Source organism: Dipodomys ordii, unplaced genomic scaffold, assembly GCF_000151885.1.
Source record: "Dipodomys ordii isolate 6190 unplaced genomic scaffold, Dord_2.0 Scaffold42, whole genome shotgun sequence".
Classification (NCBI taxonomy): Eukaryota; Metazoa; Chordata; class Mammalia; order Rodentia; family Heteromyidae; genus Dipodomys; species Dipodomys ordii.
In genome coordinates, this window is record NW_012267258.1 from 9682497 (window position 1) to 9708118 (window position 25622).

The 25622-nt window shown below is 42.9% G+C and overlaps 1 protein-coding gene across 1 annotated transcript in view; it reads right to left on the reverse strand.

Annotated features, from left to right (window-relative positions):
- Nucleotides 1–25622, reverse strand: part of LOC105987466 (mucin-12-like) — a 98614-nt gene that overhangs the window by 63771 nt on the left and 9221 nt on the right. Inside the window, exons 9-28 of the mRNA XM_013018724.1 lie at nucleotides 25089–25240; nucleotides 23437–23523; nucleotides 22710–22784; nucleotides 21651–21851; nucleotides 21092–21239; nucleotides 18994–19068; nucleotides 18286–18381; nucleotides 17873–18115; nucleotides 15129–15203; nucleotides 14442–14537; nucleotides 14121–14294; nucleotides 11438–11509; nucleotides 10758–10853; nucleotides 10096–10587; nucleotides 7153–7227; nucleotides 6380–6466; nucleotides 5690–5767; nucleotides 4166–4320; nucleotides 3763–3828; nucleotides 79–144 (exon numbers count right to left, since the gene is read on the reverse strand). Of these exons, the coding sequence (XP_012874178.1) occupies nucleotides 79–144; nucleotides 3763–3828; nucleotides 4166–4320; nucleotides 5690–5767; nucleotides 6380–6466; nucleotides 7153–7227; nucleotides 10096–10587; nucleotides 10758–10853; nucleotides 11438–11509; nucleotides 14121–14294; nucleotides 14442–14537; nucleotides 15129–15203; nucleotides 17873–18115; nucleotides 18286–18381; nucleotides 18994–19068; nucleotides 21092–21239; nucleotides 21651–21851; nucleotides 22710–22784; nucleotides 23437–23523; nucleotides 25089–25240 (2609 nt within the window). The remainder of the gene's footprint in view (nucleotides 1–78; nucleotides 145–3762; nucleotides 3829–4165; nucleotides 4321–5689; nucleotides 5768–6379; nucleotides 6467–7152; nucleotides 7228–10095; nucleotides 10588–10757; nucleotides 10854–11437; nucleotides 11510–14120; nucleotides 14295–14441; nucleotides 14538–15128; nucleotides 15204–17872; nucleotides 18116–18285; nucleotides 18382–18993; nucleotides 19069–21091; nucleotides 21240–21650; nucleotides 21852–22709; nucleotides 22785–23436; nucleotides 23524–25088; nucleotides 25241–25622) is intronic.

Genomic DNA, 25622 nt, shown 5'->3' on the forward strand with positions numbered 1-25622 from the left:
TATGTCTCAATAACATTTGACCACACAGCTCAGATGTCTACCATTTAGATCCCACCCTGGGCTGAGGTCCTTCCATACCTGCTCTTCCAGCTGTGTTCTCATGAGCAGCTGTGGTGGTGGCTGAATCTGCTCCTCCACTGGTTCCTGTGGGAAGAAGAATGATGTTGTTGTCATTGATGGTGGTTGGTTGGTTGGTTGGCTTAAGAGCCATCAATGTAGATGGTCCTGTCTCTATCTTCCTAATCCTGGGATTATAGGTTCTCATTACCATGTATGACAAGAATGCGTCTTAAAATATGGTCCTCTGGGTGCTTTCCTTAGATGCATTCTTCTAATTATTTCCTACATTCTCCTCATTATTTCCTACAATGCAATTCCCTAGCCTTCCTCTAACCATCCTATTTTGGAACAAACAGCTGATGTCAGTCCCACCACGGTCCCCCAAGTAGACTCTTTCTTGCCTGCTGGTGCAGAGCTGGTGGCTCCAGGGGTGGATGGTCTGGGTGTACTTCTGCCTGACTGTGTGGTTGTTCCCACTGATTCACCAGTTGTACCTAAAAAACACAGTATTGGGGACTCTAAAGCCTAGCATTTCTCCCAAGGTAGAAGACTGGCTAAGGTTAAACTTTGGATCTTTTTGAACACTTCTAAAACGATTTTTCCAGCGGCTGATGAACTTTGATATTTGCATCCACTTGTAGACACTACAAGTGGCTGTCTTTACTCACCTGGGTTTGCTGGGTGTGTAGCTCCAGTGCTTAGTCTCTGGGGTGTGCTGCCCTCTTCCCCAGGAGGGGTGTGGGTGGTAGGGCCTCCTGTAACTACTGATAGAGAGGAAATGGACATGTAAAAATTGCCCAATTGTACTTGCACTTTTAACCTCATATAAACCTTCAAAGGCTGGGAGTATTTTCCTTCCCATTTATCAGACATAAGGTGAAGTGACTTGTACCAGGCCACCCCATTGGATGACAGAAGATCCAGAAGCCAAATGCCACATTTTGGCCCCAGAACCTAGTTCTGACCTGGGCTTCCCAATGATCTGTGACAAAGACTACTCTTTAAAAAGTTCCATATTATGCTGAATGAGTGCTTTTAGAAAATGTACAAATGTAGATCCAGATTTTATATTATACATACACATATACGCATGTGTATATACAGATATACATATATATACACATTTCTATGTGTGTATATATACACACATACACATACACACATATACATTTACTAATTGCACTTACAGTATGGCTTTTATTACAAAAATACTTTTTCCCAGTTTTAACTGATTTACACCATATCTTCATACAGTTATCTTAACTCCTTTGCTAAAATATAGCCAGGATTCCTTTGACCATCAACCACTCCTCACCTGACTTGGCCTGGGTTGTTGTCGATTCCCTGCTTAGAGCTTTAGATGTTTCACTAGCTGATGGTTCGCTGGTGCCTGTCACACAACAATAGACATTTGTCATAATCTTTCATCAAAAACTAAGTCATATTTCAAAATTATCTTCCATATACTCATTTGTACTTTAACATTTCTGACTCACTCTTACCCAAAAAGACTCATCAAATGAAATGTGAGTGTTAAAAATAGCCAAAAATATGAATTTGCTTATTGTGTATGTGTTTTTGCTTATACTTGCTTCTTTAATATTAAAATATTGGGATAAAGTGCTCCATGATACAAGATGACTTTTGGAAGCAACTGTGAAGCTTTTATAACATACGTATGTGCCTGATTCTTCCATCAGAAGCCTTCATTCACTGCGTCTCTGCAGGACTCATGGTTTATTTCAAAACTGTCCTTGGAATCACCTTGGGCCATGAGCATACTAAGGGCTACAACTAATAGGACAAGATGACAGGAATAGCATCTAATCCTGACTGTCTGTGCTCTACTGTTGTTAAGGAATGAGATTCTAAAACTCCAGTCTCATCCTATTTATTCCCCTCTTGACACTGTCCTACACACCAAGAATGATGGAGTTTACCATACACTCCCTTAACCCCTAAACACTCAAGCCCTCTTCTCCTTCCTCACCCTGTGTGCCGCTAGCAGTTGTTGTAGCTGGCCTGGATGAGGATCCGGGGCCTGGAGAGGTAGAGCCAGAAGTCACTGCTGTGTTCCCTGGAACCAAGAGCAGCATGGGAGATGAAAATACTGTATACGTTACTCCTAGCAATGCCATGAGGACTTGAGAAAAAGACAAAGACCCAATCCCCAACCAACTCTCTTAAACTCTATTCCATTCCCTGCCTAAGTCTGATTTTACAGATGAAGACCTATTGAAAAAAAAATCACATCAGGGAGAGATGCTGAGTTGCCAGCCAGGTGGCCCTGACAAGATCCTGGGGTTCTTGTGTGTAAATTTCCAGGTAGTACTGTCACCTTCATGGTTGTTCCAAATGACACTCAAGGTGTGCCTGGTAGGAGAGCTCTACCAGCACTAGGCTTTACTGGAAAACAAAGAAGCAACTCTCAGACTAGTCCTTCTGCAAGGAGATACAGAAAGATGCTGCTTAAGCAAACAAAGTCTTGGGATCGTTATAAATAGGACCTGACATAGGTTTGCTTTTGCTTTTCCTTTTGACAAAGTGAAGGGATCTATCCCATAATTTTCCCTAAAGTTCTTGTTCTATATATATCAAGGGAATGTAGCACTGAATCTATACTCATGATCAGAAACTCATGAGCCATGTACCCTAAGGTACTTTGTAATGAATGAAATATAGCAATCACTGGACACCAGTGGCTCATACCTGTAATCCTAGCTACTCCAGAGGCTGAGAACTGAGGATTGTGGTCGAAGTCAGCCAGGGGAAGGAAAGGCCATAAGACTCTCTTATCTCCAATTAACACCAGAAAACTGGAAGTGGAGCTGTGGTTCAAAGTAGTAGAGCACTAGCCTTAAGCAAAAACGCTCAGGGACAGCACCCAGGCTCTGAGTTCTAGCCCCACAACCAAGAAAAATAAAAATAAAAAAAATAGTAATTGTGTAGGTACATTAGCATTTAATTTTGAATGCTCTGATCTATTGTTTGTTTTCTAGTTGTCATAAAGGTAAAGTACAGAGGGATTAATGTTACCTAGGTTAGGTAACAAGTCTATTTCTTTTTGGATGTCACCCCTTCTCCGTTCTTTAATTATCTTAGGGTCCACTTCATACAGTAGATTTTTGTCATGCTTATGCTTCATCTCTAAGCATGTATGAATATTGATTGTGCCTTCGCCATCATGAACTAAAGTGTGAGAAATGTGTGCTTCTCAAGCTCTTCCTGTATGCTACAGTATGTGTTTTGGTCCTATGTCAGGGCTGGGTCACTCACCCTGAGTGTTTTGTTGGTGGTGGTGGTGGCTTTTTGGTTTTTTTTGTTTTCTGTTTTTTTGTTGTTTAAGACTAGTACTCTACCACTTGAGCCTTGGTGCTATTTCCAATTTTTTTTGCTGCTTAATTGGAGATGAGAGTTTCATGGAATTTTCTGCACTGGCTGGCTTCAAACATGGATCTTCTGATCTCACCTTCCTGAGTTGCTAGGATTATAGGCCTGAGCCACCAGTGCTCAACTCCACAATACTTCTTAAAGAGTGTTATTAAAAAAATAGCTGTTGTATTTTCCTAATTTTCTGGACATGGACCATCACCAAAGTAACAGCAGCTAGACTGCCCAGGAAGCCCCTCTCTAATTACACATAGAGCATATGTGCACCCCTGTCTACCACCTCATGCTGGGCTGGATTTGCTTCTTCCATACCTGGTTTTCCAGGTGTGCTGATACCAGCAGCTGTGGTGGTAAATGTATTCGCTCTTCCACTGGTTCCTGTGGGAAGAATGGTGTTTTTGGTTTGCTTGGTGTTTTTTGGTGTACTTTTTTTTTTTTAGATTTATCAAAATCACAGGCTGGCCTTGAACTTGCCCCGAAGGCTTCCCTAAGGCTGAGATTACATATGTACACCTCCATGCCAGACAAGAGGATAGTTCAAAAGATACAGGGATCTATGTAAAATATCCTGTGGACCTTTCTTAGATGCATTCTCATTGTAACTTCCTACAATGTTATCTCTAGTGCCCTAATTTTATTCTCATTATCTTGCTTTGGGATCAGCAAAGCTTGTGTTGGGCTCTAACACAGTCCCCCCAAAGTGAGTTTTGCTTGCCTGTGGGGTGTGCAGGGCCAGCATCCCCAGAACCTTATGGTCAGTGGTCAGGGTGTGCTCCTCTGTCTGGTCCTGAGCTTGCTCCCCCAGACTTGTCTGTTGCTCCTGGTAAACACAGCTAACAATGACTACAAGGCACACTAGCTCTCCTGAAGCTGAAATCTCCAGAACATTTGATCTTGAACATTAGTTCTCTTCCAACATTATCTTTTCTTTCCCCCACAGCTGTCCTGCTTTGACACTTGGATCTACATCGTCTACATCTTGCGTTACCTGAGATTCCTGGGCTTGTAGCTCCAGTGGCTAGCTCCCTGGCTGTGCTGGCTTCCATTGTACCAGCTGTGGGTGACGCTGGGCTTCCTGGCCCTACTGATGACAAAAAGGTGGGCATGTGAAAGTTGTCGCATTATAGTCAGCACATGTAACTTCACCCAAACCCTCTGCTTCTGTCAATGTTGCTCTTCCCATGGTCAGGTATGGTTCGTTGACTTCCTCCAGATCAACCAATTGGACGACAGCAGATGCAGAAGCCACACTCTTAGGTATGCTGAGCACTGAATTGAGCTCTGACTCGAGATATATTTAATGATCTTTTTAATTTAATCTCTTTAATTTATCCTGATCATCTAAAATAATGTTTATCAAAATGAACTCCAGGAGATGGAAATGAAAGGCTTTTTTTTCTTTTCAAAAATGAGTAAAAAATTTCTATGATGTGTTAGATTGAAGCATTTAGAACATTTAGAAAGGTCTATTGAGATACATTACTTTTCATTCGTCAACCCTAATATAGCACTAGCCTTTATTTCATACAAATAAGCTGATTGTGACAATCTACAGATTCTAAGTACTTGCTTTCCACTCTTGAGACTATCATGGACAAGCATGCAGTAACAGCAAAGCTGTGCTCTTAGGAATGTTTAGTATGAATGAATGGTACTGTGGAAATATGCTTAGAATGAAGTATTTATCACTTCTGTCTCATCTGCTAGAGTATGTGTCTCCTCCACTGTCAATTGAATGGCTTCATGTTATCAGCATATAATTACACCACTAGAAGAAAACCATCCAGTGTATTTCTGATGATCCTTGCCTGATACTTGGATCAATTATTCTTTTCTTTAAAATTTGTTTACTAAATGCATTTTCCCACACTTAACTGATTTACACTAGATCTTCACACGGTTTTCTTAACTCCTTTGCTAAAACATAGGCAAGTGTCTGATGAACAACTTTCCCTTTGCACAGAAGTCTTGACCTGTGGGACACTGGCAGCTCACACCTGTAACCTAGCTTCTCAGAAGGCTGAGATCTGAGGATCACAGCTCGAAGGCAGCAGGAAAATCTGTGAGACTCTTATCTCCAATTAACCACCAGAAAACTGGAAGTGGCACTGTGGCTCAAATAGTAGACACTAGCCTTGAGTAAAAGAAGCTCAGGAACAGTGCCCAGGCCCTGAGCTTAAGACCCATAACTAACAACAACAACAAAAGTCTTGACCTGGGACTATCAACCTCTCCTCACCTGACTTGGCTTCTGTCGCCGTGGGTTCACTGCTTAGGGCTCTAGTTGTTTCATCAGCTGATGGTTTTGTGGTGCCTGCTAGAGTAAACAGCATTTATTAGAAGCTTTCATACAATACAGCAGGTACTATTGCCCTGATTCAAGATATCTACTACAGATTCATTTATACTTTGCCATTTCCAACTCACTCTTTCTAAAAATGGATCCTAAAATTTTATTTGATACAAATGCCAGATCATACCTAGTTAAATGCATCCCTAGTTAAATGTAAATGAACGTCTTCACATTTATTTGTGTAATATTAAGATATTGGAATGCAGTTCTTCATAATCCAAAGATACTTATCTGAAACAACTTTTTAATGGAATATTTCTTCTGCCTGAGCATTTCTGCCAGAGGTCCTGATTCAGGGAGTCTGTGAAGGACTCCTCCATATGTATTTTAATTTCATTGTAATTTTCAGCCATTGTTTGAATCCTGTGTCCTGGAATCATCATGTCCCATGAGCACAAAGCTGTAGAAATATCATCTAACCCTGGCTCCTGTATTCCCTATAGTACTGTTAGAAAGAATCTGGTCCCTTCTTAACTCCAGTCTCATTCCTATTTCTTTCCATGGACATAAACCGAAAATGGAGTTCACACCTGCCCTTAAGCCCCTGCCTATGCAGTATCTCTTCCTTTTCCTTACCTGATTGGTTACCAGTAGTAATTGTATCTGGTCTGGCTGAGGATCTGGGGCCAGCAGTAGTGGAGGCTGCAGACAGCACTGTACTCCCTGGAACCAATAACAGCATGACAGGTGAGGGCAGTGCATACCTTACTTTTACCAGTACTATGAGGTCTCACTAGTGTGAGCAAAACAGCCAGTAAGTGACACAGTTTTCTTCAATTCCTCTCAACCCCAAAATCCTAATCCCTGTTGAAGCCTGATTTCACAGACTAGCTCTTGCTGCTAGAAGGGCAAGGCAGGAGGAGGGGATGGGTGCGGGGGTGGGGGAGATAATGAGTATCTGGTCCAGCCTCAACCTAACCAGAAGCTGTGACTCCAGTCCCTGAAGATCTGGGGGTTCTGCCATCTCTATGGAATGTTCCAGGGGAGGTCCCAGGTGTGTCTGATGCACACCACAGAAAGAAACCATTAGCAGAGTTTCATAGACAGTTTTCTACCGAGAAATACAGGAATGGCATTTTCAACTTAACCTGATTCTTCAGAAGAGGGACAATAATGTGAGATTCAGCTCATACAAGGTTTGATCACCTTATGAACAGGCCCTGTAATAGGCTTGCTTTTTCCTTGAACAAAGTGAATGGGACTCTCCCCTGTGGGGGGGAGGGGTGGGGGTTGCGGGAAACCAACGAAGTTTTTCCCAATGACTTTGCTCTACCATAGGCAGGTTTCTGATGAGAATCTCTCCCTTTGCATAAGAGGACTGATCTTGGACCCCCCAGTCTCCCCCTCACCTGACTTGTGCTGAGTTGGTGTTGGTTCACGACTTTGAGTCCTTGTTGTCTCACTAAATGATGGTTCCAGGGTCTCTGTCAAAACAAAACCTTTTCAGAATTTTTCAAAAAAAGAACAAGGGGATGCTGCCATTTCCAGATATGTGCCACATCTCCAATATACTATCAGCTATTGCTGGGCATCTTTGCAAAAATTAATTGTAAGACCATACATGATCCTTAGATGGCCAATGTACCTATTTTCCTCTTGGATATAGAGACCCTTGCTCATACTTGCTTGCTATAAAGATACTGGAAGGAAAGTGCTACATTATTCAGGAGGACCCTTGGAAGCAAGTGTACAGATATTATGAAGTATTCATAATGCCTGGATCCTCAGATTAATGAGTCTGGGAAAGGCTCAGCATATGTATTCCAACATGGTTCTATTCCATTTTAATGTATTTAAAAAAAATACTTTTATCATCTTTCAGTAGTTGTACCAAGGAGGTGCCAGTCAACAAAGTAGTCTGTGAACGCAGCGCGTCTTGATCAACGGCACCCCTTCAACATTCTCACCCACACCTCCCACCCACCCTTCCCTTACTTAATTTTAGGTTATGTGTTGAATTTTGTTGCCATTTAACAAAGGAGTAGATGTGTACAATGTACCTTGATCTGTGTCATCCCTTCAACATCTTCACCGCCCCCCTTTGGCCCACCCCTTCACTTGTGTTTCTCCCAGTTGTATAAATTGAAATCTTGACGATAGATTCAGCCTATCATTCATTCTAGGTTTAGAGTCCTGCAGTCATCATAAGATTCTAGAAACATCATCAAGTCCAGACCTCCTGTGCTCCATACTATCTGTTGGTAAGACCTAGAGGTCTCTAAGTACAGTGTCTTCTGCTTTTGTTTCAGCTGTACACATGCTCCATACACAGAGAATGAACAGCACTGGCTTAGACTCTGCACGCACAAGCACTCTCTTGCTTCCTTACCAGATCTACCACTTGCAGAAGTGGTAGCTGACTTGTCTGAGGATCCAGGGCTTGAAGTCGTGGAGGCTGCAGACACTACTGTGTTCCCTGGAACCAAGAACAGAATGAGGGATGGGGCCATTCACATGCTAATCAATGTTATTCTAACAATGCCATGAGTAGTTGACAGTGTAGGAAAAAAAGTGAAAGACTTCAACCTCCCCCCCGCCCCCGGCCCCCTCCAACCCTGTATTCTATCTAAATCCTGTTGAAGCCATGTATCACAGATCTGCTCCTAGTGCAAGAGGGTAACATGGGAGATTTTGAGCTTCACAGCCAGGCTAGGGATCACACAGGAGACTGTGACTCCAATGCCTAGAACTTCAAGTGCACTGCATACTGCATGAACTGACCCACATGGCCCCATGTGTGTCTGATTACGCCATGGAAAAGAGAAATTTACTACGGAGGTCCTATTGGATCTCCTGCTCACTAAGAAAGGTCTGTTGCTGGGTTTTTTGTTGGTTTTCTTTTCCTTTTATCTTGTTCATTTATCTGTCTTTGGGAGGGGAAAGGGGTACAGAAATGGAGAGATGTAGGGTGAACAAATACATTATGGGTACTCACTGGACACTATGTGGAAAATGAGCTGTGTGGAAACATAGTGGAACATATGTAGAAACACTATGTGGAAAATGGGGACGGGAGGGAAAAACTGGGAGAGAATGAGAGAAAGATGGCATCGTCTAAGAAAGAAATGTATTCTTTACCTGACTGTATAACTGTAACCCCTGTGTACATAACCTTTATAATTGTAATGGACATGAAAAGGTTACGTGAAAAGATCAGGCAATTCAAACGCCTAAAATATAAACTAAGTCATAAGATGTGGTAAATAAATCTGAAATTTGGAAATGTAGCTGACAAAATAAAGAATATATACTCTGTTAAAAAGAAAAGAACGACAGCTCTCAGCACAAGCTAGTTGTTCAGAAGGAGACACTAAAATTCATGGATAAGACTTGAAACAGGCTGGCTATTTCCTTTGACAAAGTGAATGTGTCTATCTCAGATTCTCACTTGAGTTGTTGTTACAGGTAAACCCAGTAAATCATGTAATGCTGATCTTGTGCTCATTGCCCTGAGATTTTTTTTAAAATAGAGTGTAATTTCCACATAGGAACATTAATTTGTTGCCCTTCCCCCACCAGTGGTTTGGTCTATTCTTTCCTAAATTTCTTTTTGATCCAGTTCATTCATCTTCCCAGTCAATTCCTATCTCCTTCTACCGCTTCTAAACTTGAATGTATTATCAATTCCTCCGCCATCATGAAGCACAGCAAGAACTGTGTGATTCCCAAGCTTTCCCTGCATTCTACAATACTACTAAGGAAGTATAATGTTCACAGAGAGAGTTACTGTTTCTCTGGTCTCCTGGAGAATGGTCATCACCAGCATAACAATGGCTGGATTCCATAGGGATCCTGACTCTGACTGCATTTACAGCACAAGTGCACGAGTGTCTACTGCCTGCTCCCACACCGTCTCTATTTCTTCCCTACCTGTGTTCCCAAGTGCGCTTTCATTAGTACCTGTGGTAGCAGCTGTATCTGTTCTTCCACTGGTTCCAGTGGGAAGAAGAATGATGTTTTAAAATTGTTTAGCTATTTTTTTGTATTATTTGTCTTTTCTGAAATCCATCTATTTGGCTCAAACTGGCCTTGAAATTGTGACCTTCCTTCTTCAGCCTCCCTAATTCTAGAATTACAGTTTCACTACCACCATACCTGGCAAGAATGTGGTTTAAAGGATACTGAGAGCAGGGTAAAACAGATTCTCTCTTGGGCTTTCGGAAATGTGTTCATGTCATGATTTCCTACAATGTTTTCTCAAGTGCTCTAACCTTGCTCGCATTATTTCACTTTGGAGTCAACAATGCTTATACTGGGCCTAACACAGTGCCCCACAAAGGGCTTTGTCTTGCCTGCTGGATGTGGAGAACGGGTAGTCTCAGTGCTTGATGATCCAGCTGTGGTCTGCATGCCTGGTGGTCCAGCAGTGGTCTGCGAGCCTGGTGGTCCAGCTGTGCTCTGTGTGCCTGATGGTCCAGCTGTGGTCACCCCAGTTGTGGTCTTAGTGATTGGTGGTCCAGCTGTGGTCTCTGTGCTTGCTGGTCCAGCTGTGGTCTCTGTGCTTGGTGGTCCAGCTGTGGTCTCTGTGCTTGGTGGTCCAGCTGTGGTCTCCCTGCCTGGTGTTCCAGCTGTGGTCTCTGTTCTTGATGGTCTAGCTGTGGTCTTCCTGCTTGGTGTTCCAGCTGTGGTCTCAGTGCTTGGTGGTCCAGATGTGGTCTCCCTGCCTGGTGGTCCAGCTGTGCTCTGTGTGCCTCGTGGTCCAGCTGTGGTCTCTGAGCCTGGAGGTCTAACTGTGATCTCCCTGTCTGATGCTGAAGTCGGTCCCACAGACTGGCCGGTTGTTCCTGATAAACACAAAAGCAATGATTGCTATGCCCACTCATGCTCTTGAAGCTAGAGAATAAGCCATTAGCTTGCACCTTAGATATTTCTGAATAGTGCTTCATTTTCCACAGCTGACCCACTCTGATAGTTTCACTTATGTGTAGGTGCTATAGTGCCTGCCTTGATTTACCTGAGTTTCCTTGGGTCACAGTTCCAGGGCTTGATTCTCTGAGGGTGCTGGCTTCTTTGCCAATAGGTGTGGGTGAGTTAGGCATTTCTGTTCTTGCTGATTTGAAAAAGCAATGAGTCATATGTGAACATGTGCCCCCCTGTTATCAACATGCTGAACCTCACATAAACCCTCTGATGCTGGCAACAAATATTTCTCCATGTTATATCAGATTCCTCCCAGGCCACTGCATTGGTTGACAGCAGACCCCAAAACCCAATGTAGGTTCCCGGATCAAACTCTGACTGGGTCTTCTCAACAATGTGTGACAAAAGTATTGATGGAATTTCCAGTATGGCCTCAAAGGATGCTTTATATTCTGGTGCATCATTTAACATAAATATGAAATCTAATATAACAAAAGCTACTATTTTACAAACATAAGAGGGATGGTCTCAAACCATTTCCATGCATATGTCTAATATTCTGATCTAACATGATTTCCTTAAAATTTGATCTCCTTCTGGCTCTTGGGCAGGGGTGAGATGGTTTTCTTACAAAGCATTCTTCCCACTTGAGACTGATTCCCAGTACAACTTCACACAGTGTTCCCAGCTACTTGGCTTAAACAAGGGCAGGTCCTAATGAACATCGTTGTCTGTTGACTTAGCAGTGCCTGGAACAAACCCTGCTCTCCTCACCTGATGTGGCCTCAGCTGTTGAGGGTTCACTGCTTGGGGCTCTAGTAGTTTCACCAGCTGGTCCTGTGGTGCCTGCCACAGGAAACAGTAAGCATTTAACAGCTGTCCTACAGAACAACAGGTCACATTGCCTGTTTCTAAATAGCTGTCACACATTCAGGTACACTTTGCCATTTCTGACTCACTTTTTCTAAAACGGGATCCTAAAATTGTATATGATTCTAAAGATGTCAGTGGGTACACATTAACTTGTCTAAGGCAAATAAAGTTCATCTTTACTTGCATTAATAATAAGACACTGTAATCCTGTGAATCAGAAACAATCTTGCTTCCAGAAGCAACAACAGATATTCAGGAAATAATTATTATAGCTAGGGCCCTTCTACCCCTGATGTAGATTCAGTGAATCTCAGAAGGACCCCTACAAATTTGATGTTAATTTGCAGCCATTGTTTGAATCCTGAACAGCCTTCCTGAATCCTGGAATCATCATGTCTCATGAGCACACTGAGGGATGCCAATGCTGGAACAAGGCTGTGGAAACATCATGTGATCCTGGCCCCCTATTCTCCCTGTAACACTGTTACTACAGAACCTGGTTCCTTCTTAACTCCAGTCTCTTCCTATTTCTTTCCATTGGCACCATGCTCCATGAACTGAGAATGAAAGAGTTCACCATCCATGCTCTTAAAAACCTGCACATGCAATGGCTCTCCCTTTTCCTTACCTGATCTGTGGCTAGCAGAAGTGGTAGCTGGTCTGGCTGAGGATCCTGGGCCTGCCGTGGTGGAGGCTGCAGACAGCACCGTGCTCCCTAAAACCAACCACAGAATGAGAGGTGACAACAATGAACATGCTTCTCCTACCAAAGTGAGAAAATACAGTGGGTGACAATTCCACTCCAATTCTTCTCAGGGTTATAAACCCTGTGGGAGACTGAGTCCACAGACCAGCTCCTGCTATGAGAAGACATCAGGGAGAGAGGCTTGTACTCCAACCACACTGGGAGAGCAGGATAGGCCTATGATTCTGGTGCCTTCATATCAAGTGCACTACCATCTGAATGAGTTGATCAGATGGTACACAAAAGTGTCTGATGTACACCATGGAAAGATAACTTCAGAGGCTGCCTGCATCTCCTGTTCCCTGAGATACAGAAGGGGAGTATGCTTTTCATGCAAGCTACGAATACAGTTTGGCTTCCTTTTGGTTAAGACTTGAATTAGGCTTGCTTTTTCCTTTGATTATAGAAATATATTTACCACATAATTTTCACTGAATTGTCAAATAGATACATGCAGTGGGTCATGCAACATTGAGTTTGTTCTTATTGCCCTAAGGTAGTTTACTTAAATGTAATGATCACGTAGGTACTTTGATTTGTTAGCTCCCAAAGGTTGGGTCTAGTCTTGTTTTGTTCTGATATAGTTTATTCTTTTTCCCAGTGGAGTCCTCTCACTTACTTTTTTTTGTCTTCTAAGTCTATATGATTATCGATTCCTCTGTCTCTATCAGGAACTAGAATAAGAACACAGCTGCTCTAGAGGACAAGGATTATGTCTTATTTAGGAATGGTGACATTCTTAGGAAGTATGTAGAGTGAATACATCACTAAAATGACAGCATGTGAAGCGGCCCATTCCATGGAAATCCCAAGATCTTTAATCATGTACATACTTTTTATATCTCCCTTTTATACTAAGCTGATGGTAACTAAACTAATGACATCCATTTTCTCTAAAGTTTAATTTCACTGTTGTGGTATAAACATTTCCAAATAAAACATGTAAATGAAAAAAAGAATGCATGTGTTTCCCAAACTTTTCCTGTATCCTAAAATATTTCCCTGAAAATCATATAGTTATTGTCTCTAATCTTCTAGTCATGGGCCATCACCAAAGAAGCATGTTTATAAGGTTTACGACTCAGGAGGCTGAGATCTGAGGATCAATGTTCAAAGCCAGACTGGGCAGTAAAGTCTTTGGGACTCTTAACTCCAAAGTAGAGTGATAGATCAAGTGCTAGCCTTGAGCACAATAGCTCAAAGGACACTGCCTAGGCCTTGAGTGAAAGCCCCAGGACAGGCACCATAAAAATATCAGCACAATGGTTGGGTTCACCAGGGATCCTGTCTCTGACTGCATGTAGAGCACAAGTGCATGTGTGTCTACCACTGCTTCCCTCTCTGCTTCTGTTTCTTCCCTATCTGTGTTTCCAGATGTGCTTTCACTACTGCTTGTGGTAGCAACTCTACCGGCTCCTCTACTGGTTCCTGTGGGAAGAAAAATGATGATATAAAAATGTGTAGTTATTTTTTGTGCTCTTGGACTTTTTTGAAACGCTTCTATATGCTTAAGCTGGCCTTAAATTGTGACCTTGCTTCTTCAGCCTCCCTAATTTTAGAATTACATATTTACCACCACCATACCTGGCAAAAATGTAGTTTAAAACATACTGAGAGCTGGGTAAAATGGATTCTGTCATAGGCTTTCTAAAAGGTGTTTTTGTCATGATTTCCTACAATGTTTTCTCAAGTGCTCTAACCTTGCTCTCAGGATCTCACTTTGGAGTCAACAATGCTTATACTGGACTCCACAGTGCCCCACAGAGGGCTGTGTCTTGCTTGCTGGGTGGGTAGAAAGTGTGGTCTCAGTGCTTTCCGGTTCAACTGTGGTCTCTTTACCTGGTGGTCCAGCTGTGGTCTGGGTGCTTGATGGTCCAGCTGTGGTCTCCTTGCTTGGTGTTCTAACTATGCTCTGTGTGCCTCGTGATCCAGCTGTGGTCTCTGAGCCTGGAGGTCTAGCTGTGATCTCCCTGCCTGATGCTGAAGTCGGTCCCACAGACTTGCCTGTTGTTCCTAAAAATACAGCAACAATGACTGCGATGCCAACTCATGCTCTTGAAGATGGAGACTATGTCATTAGGTTGCGCCTCATTTTCCACAGTTGACCCACTCTGATATTTTCACTTGTGTGTAGGTGCTAAAGTGCCTGCCTGGATTTACCTGAGTTTTCTTGGGTCACAGTTCCAGGGCTTGATTCTCTGAGGGTGCTGGCTTCTTTGCCAATAGGTGTGGGTGAGGTAGGCACTTCTGTTCTTGCTGATTTGAAAAAGCAAAGAGTGACATGTGCCATGTGCCCTCTGTTTTCAGCATGCTGAACCGCACATAAACCCTCTGATGCTGGCAACACCTGTCTCCCCATGTTGTATCAGATTCTTCGCATTAATATCTCCAGGACACTCCACTGGTTTACAGCAAACCACCAAACCCAATACAAGTCCACGAATCAAACTCTGACTGGGTCTTCTCAACAATGTGTGTCAAAAGTATTGATTGATTTCCAATATGACCTCAATGAATATTTTATATCCAGGTCTATCATTTAATATAAATATGAAATCTAATATAACAAAAGCTAGTATTTAAAAACGTAAGTGGGAAGGTCTCAAATTGTTTCCATGCATATGCCTAATATTCTGATCAAATATTATTTCTTTATTTGATCTCCTTGTGGCTCTTGGGCAGGGGTGAGATGGTTTTCTTACAAAGCATTCTTCCCACTTGAGACTGATTCCCAGTACAACTTCACACAGTGTTCCCAGCTACTTGGCTTAAACATGGGCAGGTCCTGATGAACAATGTTGTCTTTTGACAAAAAGCAGTGCCTGGAACAAACCCTGCTCCCCTCACCTGATGTGGCCTCAGCTGTTGAGGGTTCACTGCTTGGGGCTCTAGTAGATTCACCAGCTGCTGGTCCTGTGGTGCCTGCCACAGGAAACAGTAAGCATTTAACAGCTGTCCTACAGAACCACAGGTCACATTGCCTGTTTCTAAATAGGTGTCACATATTCAGGTACACTTTGCCATTTCTGACTCACTCTCTCTAAAAAGGGATCCTAAAATTGTATATGATTCTAAAGACATCAGTGGGTACACGTTAACTTGTCTAAGGCAAATAAAGTTCATCTTTACTTGCATTAATAAGAAGATACTGGAATCCTGTGAATCAGAAACAATCTTGTTTCTAGAATCAACTACAGACCTTCAGGATATACATATTATAACTAGGGCCCTTCTACCCCTAATGTAGATTCAGTGAATCTCAGAAGGACACCTACAAATTTGATGTTAATTTGCAGCCATTGTTTGAATCCTGAACAGCCTTCCTGAATCCTGGAATCATCATGTCTCATGAGCACACTGAGGGAACCAATGCTGGAACAAGGCTGTGGAAACATCATGTGATCCTGGCCCCCTGTTCTCCCTGTAACACTGTTGCTACAGAACCTGGTCCCTTCTTAACTCCAGTCTCTTCCTATTTCTTTCCATTGGCACCATGCTCCATAAACTGAGAATGAAAGAGTTCACCATCCATGCACTTAAAAACCTGCACATGCAATGGCTCTCCCTTTTCCTTACCTGATCTGTGGCTAGCAGAAGTGGTAGCTGGTCTGGCTGAGGATCCTGGGCCTGCAGTGGTGGAGGCTGCAGACAGCACGGTGCTCCCTAAAACCAACCACAGAATGAGAGGTGACAATAATGAACATGCTTCTCCTACCAAAATGAAAAAAAGACAATGAATGACAATTCCACTCCAATTCTCCTCAGCATTATAAACTTTGTGGGAGTCTGACTGCACAGACCAGCTCCTGCTATGAGAAGAAATCAGGGAGAGAGGCTTGCACTCCATCCACACTGAGAGAGCAGGAAGGCCCCATGGATCTGTTCCTTGCATATCCAGTGCACTACCACCTGCCTGAGTTGATCAGGTGACACACAAAGTGTCTGTTGTATATCATGGAAAGAGAGGGGTGTCTGATGTACACCATGGAAAGAGACAGTTTCAGAGTCTGCCTGGTTCTCCTGTTCCCTGAGAAACAGAAGGGGAGCATGCTTTTCATTGCAAGCTACAAAGAAAGTTTGGCTTCCTTATTTTTAAGACCTGAATTAGGCTTGCTTTTTTCCTGTGACTTTTGAAATGTATTTACTACCTAGTTTTCACTGGAGTTTCAAGTAGATACATCCAATGGGTCATGCAACACTGAGTTTGTGCTCATTGCCATAAGGTATGTAGTTTAATGTAATTATCACATAGGTCCCTTGATTTGTTAGCTCCCAATTGTTGGGTCTAGTCTTGTTTTGTCCTGATACAGTTTATTTTTTCCCTGTAGAGTCCTCTCACTTATGTGTTTGTCTTCTAAGTCTATATGGTCATTGATTCCTCTGTCTCTATGTGGAAATAGAATAAGAACCTACATGCTCTAGAGGACCAGGATTATGTCTTATTTATAGATGGTGACATCCTTGGGAAGTATGCAGAGTGAATACATCATTAAAATGACAGCATGTGAAGCAGCCCATTCCATGGAAGTTCTAAGATCTTTAATCATGTAAATATTTTTATATCTCCCTTTTATAATAAGCTGATGGTAATTAAACTAATGTCTAAACTCTAAAGTTTAATTTCACTGTTGTGGTATAAACATTTCCAAATAAAACATGTAAATAAAAAAAAGAATGCATAGGCTTCCAAACTCTCCATGTATCCTAAAATATTTCCCTGAGAGTCACAGAGATATTTTCACTAATCTTCTAGTCATGGGCCATCACCAAAGTAGCAATGGTTGGGAGGGCAGTCATGGCTCACACCTATAAGGTTTACTTCTCAGGAGGCTGAATTCTGAGGATTAGTGCTCAAAGACAGACTAGGCAGTAAAGACTGTGAGACCCTTAGCTCCAATTAACTACCAAAAGGGCCCAAAGTGGAGCAATGGATCAAGTGGTAGCCTTGAGCACAAATGCTCAAGGGACAGTGCCCAGGCCTTGAGTGAAAGCCCCAGGACAGGCACTATAAAAATATCAGCACAATGGTTGGGTTCACCAGGGATCCTGTCTCTGACTGCATGTAGAGCACAAGTGCATGTGTGTCTACCACTGCTTCCCTCTCTGCTTCTGTTTCTTCCCTATCTGTGTTTCCAGTGTGCTTTCACCACTGCTTGGGGTAGCATCTCTACCCGCTCTTCCACTGGTTCCTGTGGGAATAAAAATGATGTTTTAAAAATGTGTAGTTATTTTTTGTAGTTTTTGACTTTTTTTGGGAAATCCTTCTATATGTTTAAACTGACCTTGAACTTGTGACCTTGCTTCTTCAGCATCCCTAATTTTGGAATTACAGTTTTACCACCACCATACCTGGCAAGAATGTGTTTTAAAAGATACTGAGAGCTGGGTAAAATGGATTCTGTCATGGGCTTTCCTTAAATGTGTTCTTGTCGTGATTTCCTACAATGTTTTCTCAAGTGCTCTACCTTGCTCTCAGGAGTCAACAATGCTTATACTGGACCCACAGTACCCCACAAAGGGCTTTGCCTTGCTTGCTGTGTGTATAGAACGGGTGGTCTCTGTGCTTGATGGTTCAGCTGTGGTCTCCCTACCTGGTGGTCCAGCTGTGCTCTGTGTGCCTGGTGGTCCTGCTGTGGTCACCCCAGCTCTGGTCTCAGCGCCCGGTGGTCTAGCTGTGGTCCCCTTGCTTGGTATTCCAGCTGTGGTCTCCATGCCTGGTGGTCCAACTGTGCTCTGAGTGCCTGCTGATCCAGCTGTGGTTTCTGTACTTGGTGGTCCAGCTGTGATCTCCCTCTCTGATTCTGAAGTTGGTCTCATAGACTGGCCTGTTGTTCCTGATAAACACAGACGCAGTGATTGCCATAGCCACTCATGCTTCTGAAGCTGGAGACTAGGACATTAGCTTGCGCCTTAGATATTTCTGAACAGTGCTTCATATTCCACAGCTGACCCACTCTGATATTTTGACTTGTGTGTTAGTATTAAAGAGCCTGCCTTGATTTACCTGAGTTTCCTTGGGTCACAGTTCCAGGGCTTGATTCTCTGAGGGTGCTGGCTTCTTTGCCAATAGGTGTGGGTGAGGTAGGCACTTCTGTTCTTGCTGATTTGAAAAAGCCAAGAGTGACATGTGAACATGTGCCCCCTATTGTCTGCACATTGAAACTCATATAAACCCTCTGATGCTGGCAACACCTGTCTCCCCAGGTTATATCAGATTCCTCCTATTATCTATCCAGGTCATTTCATTGGTTGACAGGAGACTTCCACACCCAATGTTGGCCCACAAATTAAGCTCTGACGAGGGCTTCTCAACAATGTGTGACAAAAGAATTGATGGAATTTCCAATTCACCCTCAATGAATACTTTAAAAAGTTTATATAAGTATACCCAGGTCCGTCATGTAATATAAATATGAAATCTAATATAACAAAAGCTAGTATTTTACAAACATAACAGGGATGGTCTCACACTGTTTCCATGCATCTGCCTAACATTCTGATCTAACATGATTTCCTTATTTGATCTCCTTGTGGCTCTTGGGCAGGGGTGAGATGGTTTTTTTACAAAGCATTCTTCCCACTTGAGACTGATTCCCAGTACAACTTCACACAGTGTTCCCAGCTACTGGGCTTAAACATGGGCAGGTCCTGATGAACATCATTGTCTTTTGACAAAAAAAGCAGTGCCTGGAACAAACCCTGCTCTCCTCACCTGATGTGGCCTCAGCTGTTGAGGGTTCACTGCTTGGGGCTCTAGTAGTTTCACCAGCTGCTGGTCCTGTGGTACCTGCCACAGGAAACAGTAAGCATTTAACAGCTGTCCTACAGAACAACAGGTCACATTGCCTGTTTCTAAATAGCTGTCACATATTTAGGTACACTTTGCCATTTCTGACTCCTTCTTTCTTAAAATGGATTCTAAAATTGTTTATGATTTTAAAGGTGTCTGCAGGTACACGTTAACTTGTCTAAGGCAAATAAACTTCATCTTTACTTGCTTTAAAATTAAGACACTAGAATCCTGAGAATCAGAAACAATCTTGCTTCCAGAAGCAACTACAGACCTTCAGGTAATACTTATTATAGCTAGGGCCCTTCTATCCCTGATGTAGATTCAGTGAATCTCAGAAGGACACCTACAAATTTGATGTTAATTTGCAGACATTGTTTGAATCCTGAACAGCCTTCCTGAATCCTGGAATCATCATGTCTCATGAGCACACTGAGGGAAGCCAATGCTGGAACAAGGCTGTAGAAACATCATCTGATCCTGACCCCCTGTTCTCCCTGTAACATTGTTACTACAGAACCTGGTCCCTTCTTAACTCCAGTCTCTTCCTATTTCTTTCCATTGGCACCATGCTCCATAAACTGAGAATGAAAGAGTTCACCATCCATGCACTTAAAAACCTGCACATGCAATGGCTCTCCCTTTTCCTTACCTGATCTGTGGCTAGCAGAAGTGGTAGCTGGTCTGGCTGAGGATCCTGGGCCTGCAGTCGTGGTGGTTGCAGACAGCACTGTGCTCCCTAAAACCAACCACAGAATGAGAGGTGACAATAATAAACATGCTTCTACCAAAGTGAGAAAAAGACAGTGAGTGATGCTGGACACTGGCAGCTCATGCCTGTAATGCTAGTTACTCAGGAGGCTGAGATCTGAGGATTGCCGTTAAAAAATAGTCTGGGCAGGATAGTCCATGAGACTCTTATCAACAATAAACCAGTAGAAAACCGGAGGTGGCGCTATGGCTCAAGCAGTAGAGTACTCACCTTGAGCTGAAGAGCACAGGGACAGCGCCCAAGCCCAGAGGTCAAGCCTCACGACCAACAACAACAACAAAAAAAGACAATGAGTGACAATTCCACTCTAATTATCCTCAGGGTTATAAACCCTGTGGGAGCCTGATTCCACAAACCAAGTCATGCTATTAGAAGACATCAGGGAGAGAGGCTTATACTCTATCCACACTGGGACAGGAGGAAGGGCCTATGGTTCTGGTGACTGCATATCAAGTGCACTATCACCTAATGAGTTGATCCGGTGGTACACAAAGGAGTCTGATGTACACCATCGAAGGAAAGAATTTCAGAATCTGCATGGATCTCCTGTTCCTTGAGATACGCAATGGGAGCATGCTTTTCATTGCAAGCTACAAAGAGAGTTTGGCTTCCTTATGGTTAAGCCCTGAATTAGGTTTGCTTTTTCCTTTGCCTTTGGAAATGTATTTACTACCTAATTTTCACTGGAGTTTCAAGTAGATACATCCAGTGAGTCATGCAACACTGAGTTTGTGCTCACTGCCCTAAGGTATTGTACTTAAATGTAATCATCACGTAGGTACCTTGATTTGTTAGCTCCGAATGTTTGGATCTAATCTTAAGTTTTGTTCTGATACAGCTCATACTTTTTTCCCAGTGGAGTCTTCTTACTTATCTTTTGTCTTCTAAATCTGCCTGATAATTGATTCTTCTGTCTCTGTCAGGGACCAGAATAAGAAGACAAGTGCTTCCCAAACTTTTCTTGTATCCTACAGTATTTCTCTGAGTGTCATAGAGTTATTTTCTCCAATTTTCTAATCACAGGCCATCACCAAAGTAACAATGGTTGGGAAGGGCAACCATGGTTCCTGCCTATAATCTTTAGTACTCAGGAGGCTGAGATCTGAAGATCAGTGTTCAAAGCCAGACAAGGCAGTAAAGTCTGTGAGACCCTTCGCTCTAAGAAGAGCTCAGGGGACAGTGCCCAGGTCTTGAGTAAAAGCTCCATGACAGGCATCATAAAAATATTATAACAATGGTTGGGTTCACCAGGGATCCTGTCTCTGACTGCATGTAGAGCACAAGTGCATGTGTGTCGAAGATATGTTTCCTCTGTGCTTTTTTCCCCATATCTGTGTTTCCAGGGTGCTTTCACTACTGGTTGTGCTAGCAAATCTACCCACTCCTCCACTGGTTCCTGTGGGGAAAAATGATGTGTTAAAATGTGTAGTTAATTTTTGTACTCTTGGTCTTTTTTTGAAACCCTTCTATATGCTTAAGCTGGCCTTGAACTTGTGACCGTGCTTCTTCAGCCTCCCTAATTCTGCAATTACAGTTTTACCACTACCATACCTGGCAAGACTGTGGTTTAAAACATACTGAGAGCTGGTTAAAATGGATTCTGTCATGGGTTTCCCTTAAATGTGTTCTTGTCATGATTTTCTGCTATGTTTTCTCAAGTGCTCTAACCTTCCTCTCAGGATCTGACTTTGGAGACAACAATGATTGTACTGGACCGCACAGTGCCCAATAGAGGTCTTTGTCTGGCTTGCTGGGTGTGTACAACAGGTGGGCTCAGTGGTTGATGGTCCAGCTGTGGTCTCCCTACCTGGTGGTCCAGCTGTGCTCTGTGTGCCTGCTGGTCCAGCTGTGGTCTCTGTGTTTGCTGGTCTAGTTGCGGTCTCCCTGCCTGGTGGTCCAGTTGTGCTCTGTGAGCCTCGTGGTACAGCTGTGGTCTCTGAGCCTGGAGGTCCAGCTGTGATCTCCCTGCCTGATGCTGAAGTCGGTCCCACAGACTGGCCTGTTGTTCCTGATAAACACAGAAGCAATGATTGCTATGCCCACTCATGCTCCTGAAGCTGGAGACTAGGACATTAGCTTGCGTCTTAGATACTTCTGAACAGTGCTTCATTTTCCACAGCTGACCCACTCTGATATTTTCACTTGTGGGTAGGTGCTATAGTGCCTGCCTTGATTTACCTGAGTTTCCTTGGGTCACAGTTCCAGGGCTTGATTCTCTGAGGGTGCTGGATTCTTTGCCAATAGGTGTGGGTGAGGTAGGAATTTCTGTTCTTGCTGATTTGAAAAAGCCAACAGTGACATGTGACCATGTGCCCCCTGTTATCAGCATGCTGAACCTCACATAAACCCTCTGATGCTGGCAACACCTTTTTCTCCATGTAATATCAGATTCTTCCCATTTATCCCTCCAGGCCACTCCATTGGTTGACAGCAGACCCCCAAACCCAATGTTGGTCCCTGAATCAAAATCTGACTGGGTCTTCCGAGAAAGTGTGACAAAAGAATTGATGGAATTGCCAGTATGTCCTCAATGGATGTTTTATATACAGGTCCACAATTTGACATAAATATGAAATATAATATAGCAAAAGCTAGTATTTTACAAACATAAGAGGAATGGTCTCAAACTGTTTCCATGGATATGCCTAACATTCTGATCTAACATATTTCCTTAAAATTTGATCTCCTGTGGCTCTTGGGCAGGGGTGAGATGGTTTTCTTACAAAGCATTCTTCCCACATGAGATTGATTCCCAGTACAACTTCACACAGTGTTCCCAGCTACTTGGCTTAAACATGGGCAGGTCCTGATGAACAACGTTGTCTTTTGACTTAGCAGTTCCTGGAACAAACCCTGCTCTCCTCACCTGATGTGGCCTCAGCTGTTGAGGGTTCACTGCTTGGGGCTCCAGTAGATTCACCAGCTGCTGGTCCTGTGGTGCCTGCCACAGGAAACAGGAAGCATTTAACAGCTGTCCTACAGAACAACAGGTCACATTGCCTGTTTCTAAATAGCTGTCACATATTCAGGTACACTTTGCCATTTCTAACTCCCTCTCCATATAAAGGGCTCCTAAAATTGTATATAATTCTAAAGATGTCAGCCGGTACATGTTAAATTTCTAAGGCACATAAACTTCATTGTTACTTGCATTAATAAGAAGATACTGGAATCCAGTGAATTAGAAACAATATGTTTCCAGAATCAACTACAGACCTTCTGAAAATACTCATTATATCTAGGGCCCTTCTACCCCAAATGTAATTTCAGCGAATCTCAGAAGGATCCTACAAATTTGATGTTAATTTGCAGTCATTGTATGAATCCTGAACAGCCTTCCTGAATCCTGGAATCATCATGTCTGATGAGCACAAGAAGGGATGGGAATTCTGGAACAAGGCTGTAGAAACATCATGTGATCCTGGCCCCCTGTTCTCCCTGTAGCACTGTTGCTACAGAACCTGGTCCCTTCTTAACTCCAGTCTCTTCCTATTTCTTTCCATTGGCACCATGCTACATAAACTGAGAATGAAAGAGTTCACCATCCATGCACTTAAAAACCTGCACATGCAATGGCTTTCCCTTTTCCTTACCTGATCTGTGGCTAGCAGAAGTGGTAGCTGGTCTGGCTGAGGATCCTGGGCCTGACGTGGTGGAGGCTGCAGATAGCACCGTGCTCCCTGAAACCAACCACAGAATGAGAGGTGACAACAATGAACATGCTTCTCCTACCAAAGTGAGAAAAAGACAGTGAGTGACAATTCCACTCTAATTCTCCTCAGGGTTATAAACCCTGTGGGAGCCTGACTGCACAGACCAGTTCCTGCTATGAGAAGAAATCAGGGAGAGAAGCTTGTACTCCATCCACACTGGGAGAGCAGGAAGGGCGTATGATTCCCGTTCCTGCATATCAAGTGCACTACCACCTCTCTGAGTTAATCAGGTGGGTGTCTGTTGTACTCCATCGAAAGAGATGGGTGTGGGGCTAGGAAGTGGCTCAGTGGTAGAGCGCTTGCCTTGCATGCCTGAGGCCCTGTGTTCAATTCCTCAGAACTACATAAGCAAAAAGAAAAAAGCCAAAAGTGGCGCTGTGGCTCAAGTGGTAGAGCACTAGCTGTGAGCTGAAGAGCTGAGGGACAGCGCCCAGTCCCAGAGTTCAGGCCCCACGACCAGACCCCCCCCAAAAAAAAAGAGAGAGAGAGGGGTATTTGATGTACACCATGGAAAGAGATAATTTTAGTCTTCTTGGCTCTCATGTTCCCTGAGAAACATAAGAGGAGCATGTTTTTCATTTCAAGCTACAAAGAGAATTTGGCTTCCTTATGGTTAAGATCTGAATTAGGCTTGCTTTTTCCTTTGATTATAGAAATATATTTACCACATAGTTTTCACTGAAGTTTCAAGTAGATACATCCAGTTATGTAACACTGACTTTGTGGTCAATGCCCTAAAGTATTTTACTTAAATGTAATTATCACATAGGTTCCTTGATTTGTTAGCTCCCAATGGTTGGGTCTATTCTTGTTTTGTTCTGATGCATTTTATTCTTTTTCCCAGTGGAGTCTTCTTACTTTTTTTTTGTCTCCTAAGTGTATATGATTATTGATTCCTCTGTCTCTATCAGGAACTAGAATAAGAACACAGCTGCTGTAGAGGACAAGTGTTATGTCTTATTTAGGGATGGTGACATCCTTGGGAAGTATGCAGAGTGAATACTCACTAAAATGACAGTATGTGAAGTGGCCCATTTCATGGAAATGCTTTATATATCTCCCTTTTACAATAAGCTGATGGTAACTAAACTAATGATATCCATTTTCTCTAAAGCTTAATTTCACTGTTGTGGTATAAACATTTCCAAATAACACATGTAAATAAAAAAAAAGAATGCATGTGCTTCCCAAACTCTTACGGTATCCTAAAATCTTTCTCTGAGAATCATAGTGATATTTTCTCTAATCTTCTAATCATGGGCCATCACCAAAGTAGCCATGGTTGGGAAGGGCAGTCATGGCTCACACCTATAAGGTTTACTTCTCAGGAGGTTGAGTTCTGAGAATTAGAGTTCAAAGACAGTCGAGTCTGAAAGGTCTGTGAGACCCTTAGCTCCAATTACCTACCAAAAGGGCCCAAGTAGAGCAATGGATCAAGTGCTAGCCTTTAGCACAAAAAATTCAGGAAACAGTGTCCAAGCCTTGAGTGAAAGCTCCTTACTTAAATATATAAGGACAATGGTTGGGTTCACCAGAGATCCTGTCTCTGACTGCATGTAGGGCACAAGTGCATGTGTGTCTGCCATTGCTTCCCTCTCTGCTTCTGTTTCTTCCCCACCTGTGTTTCCAAATGTGCTTTCACTAGTGCTTGTGGTAGCAACTCTACCCACTCTTCCACTGGTTCCTATAGGAAGAAAAATGATGTTTTAAAAATGTGGAGTTATTTTTTGTACTCTTGGACTCTTAAATCTTTCTACATGCTTAATCTGGCCTTGAACTTGTGACCTTGCTTCTTCAGCCTCCCTAATTCTGGAAATACAGATTTACCACCACCATACCTGGCAAGAATGTGTTTTAAAAGATACTGAGAGCTGAGTAAAATGAATTCTGTCATGGGTTTTCCTTAAATGTGTTCTTGTCATGATTTTCGACAATGTTTTCTCAAGTGCTGTAACATTGTTCTCAGGATCTCACTTTGGAGTCAACAATACTTATAATGGACCCCATAACGCCCCACACAGGTCTTTGTTTTGCTTGCTGTGGGTGTAGAACAGGTGGTCTCAGTG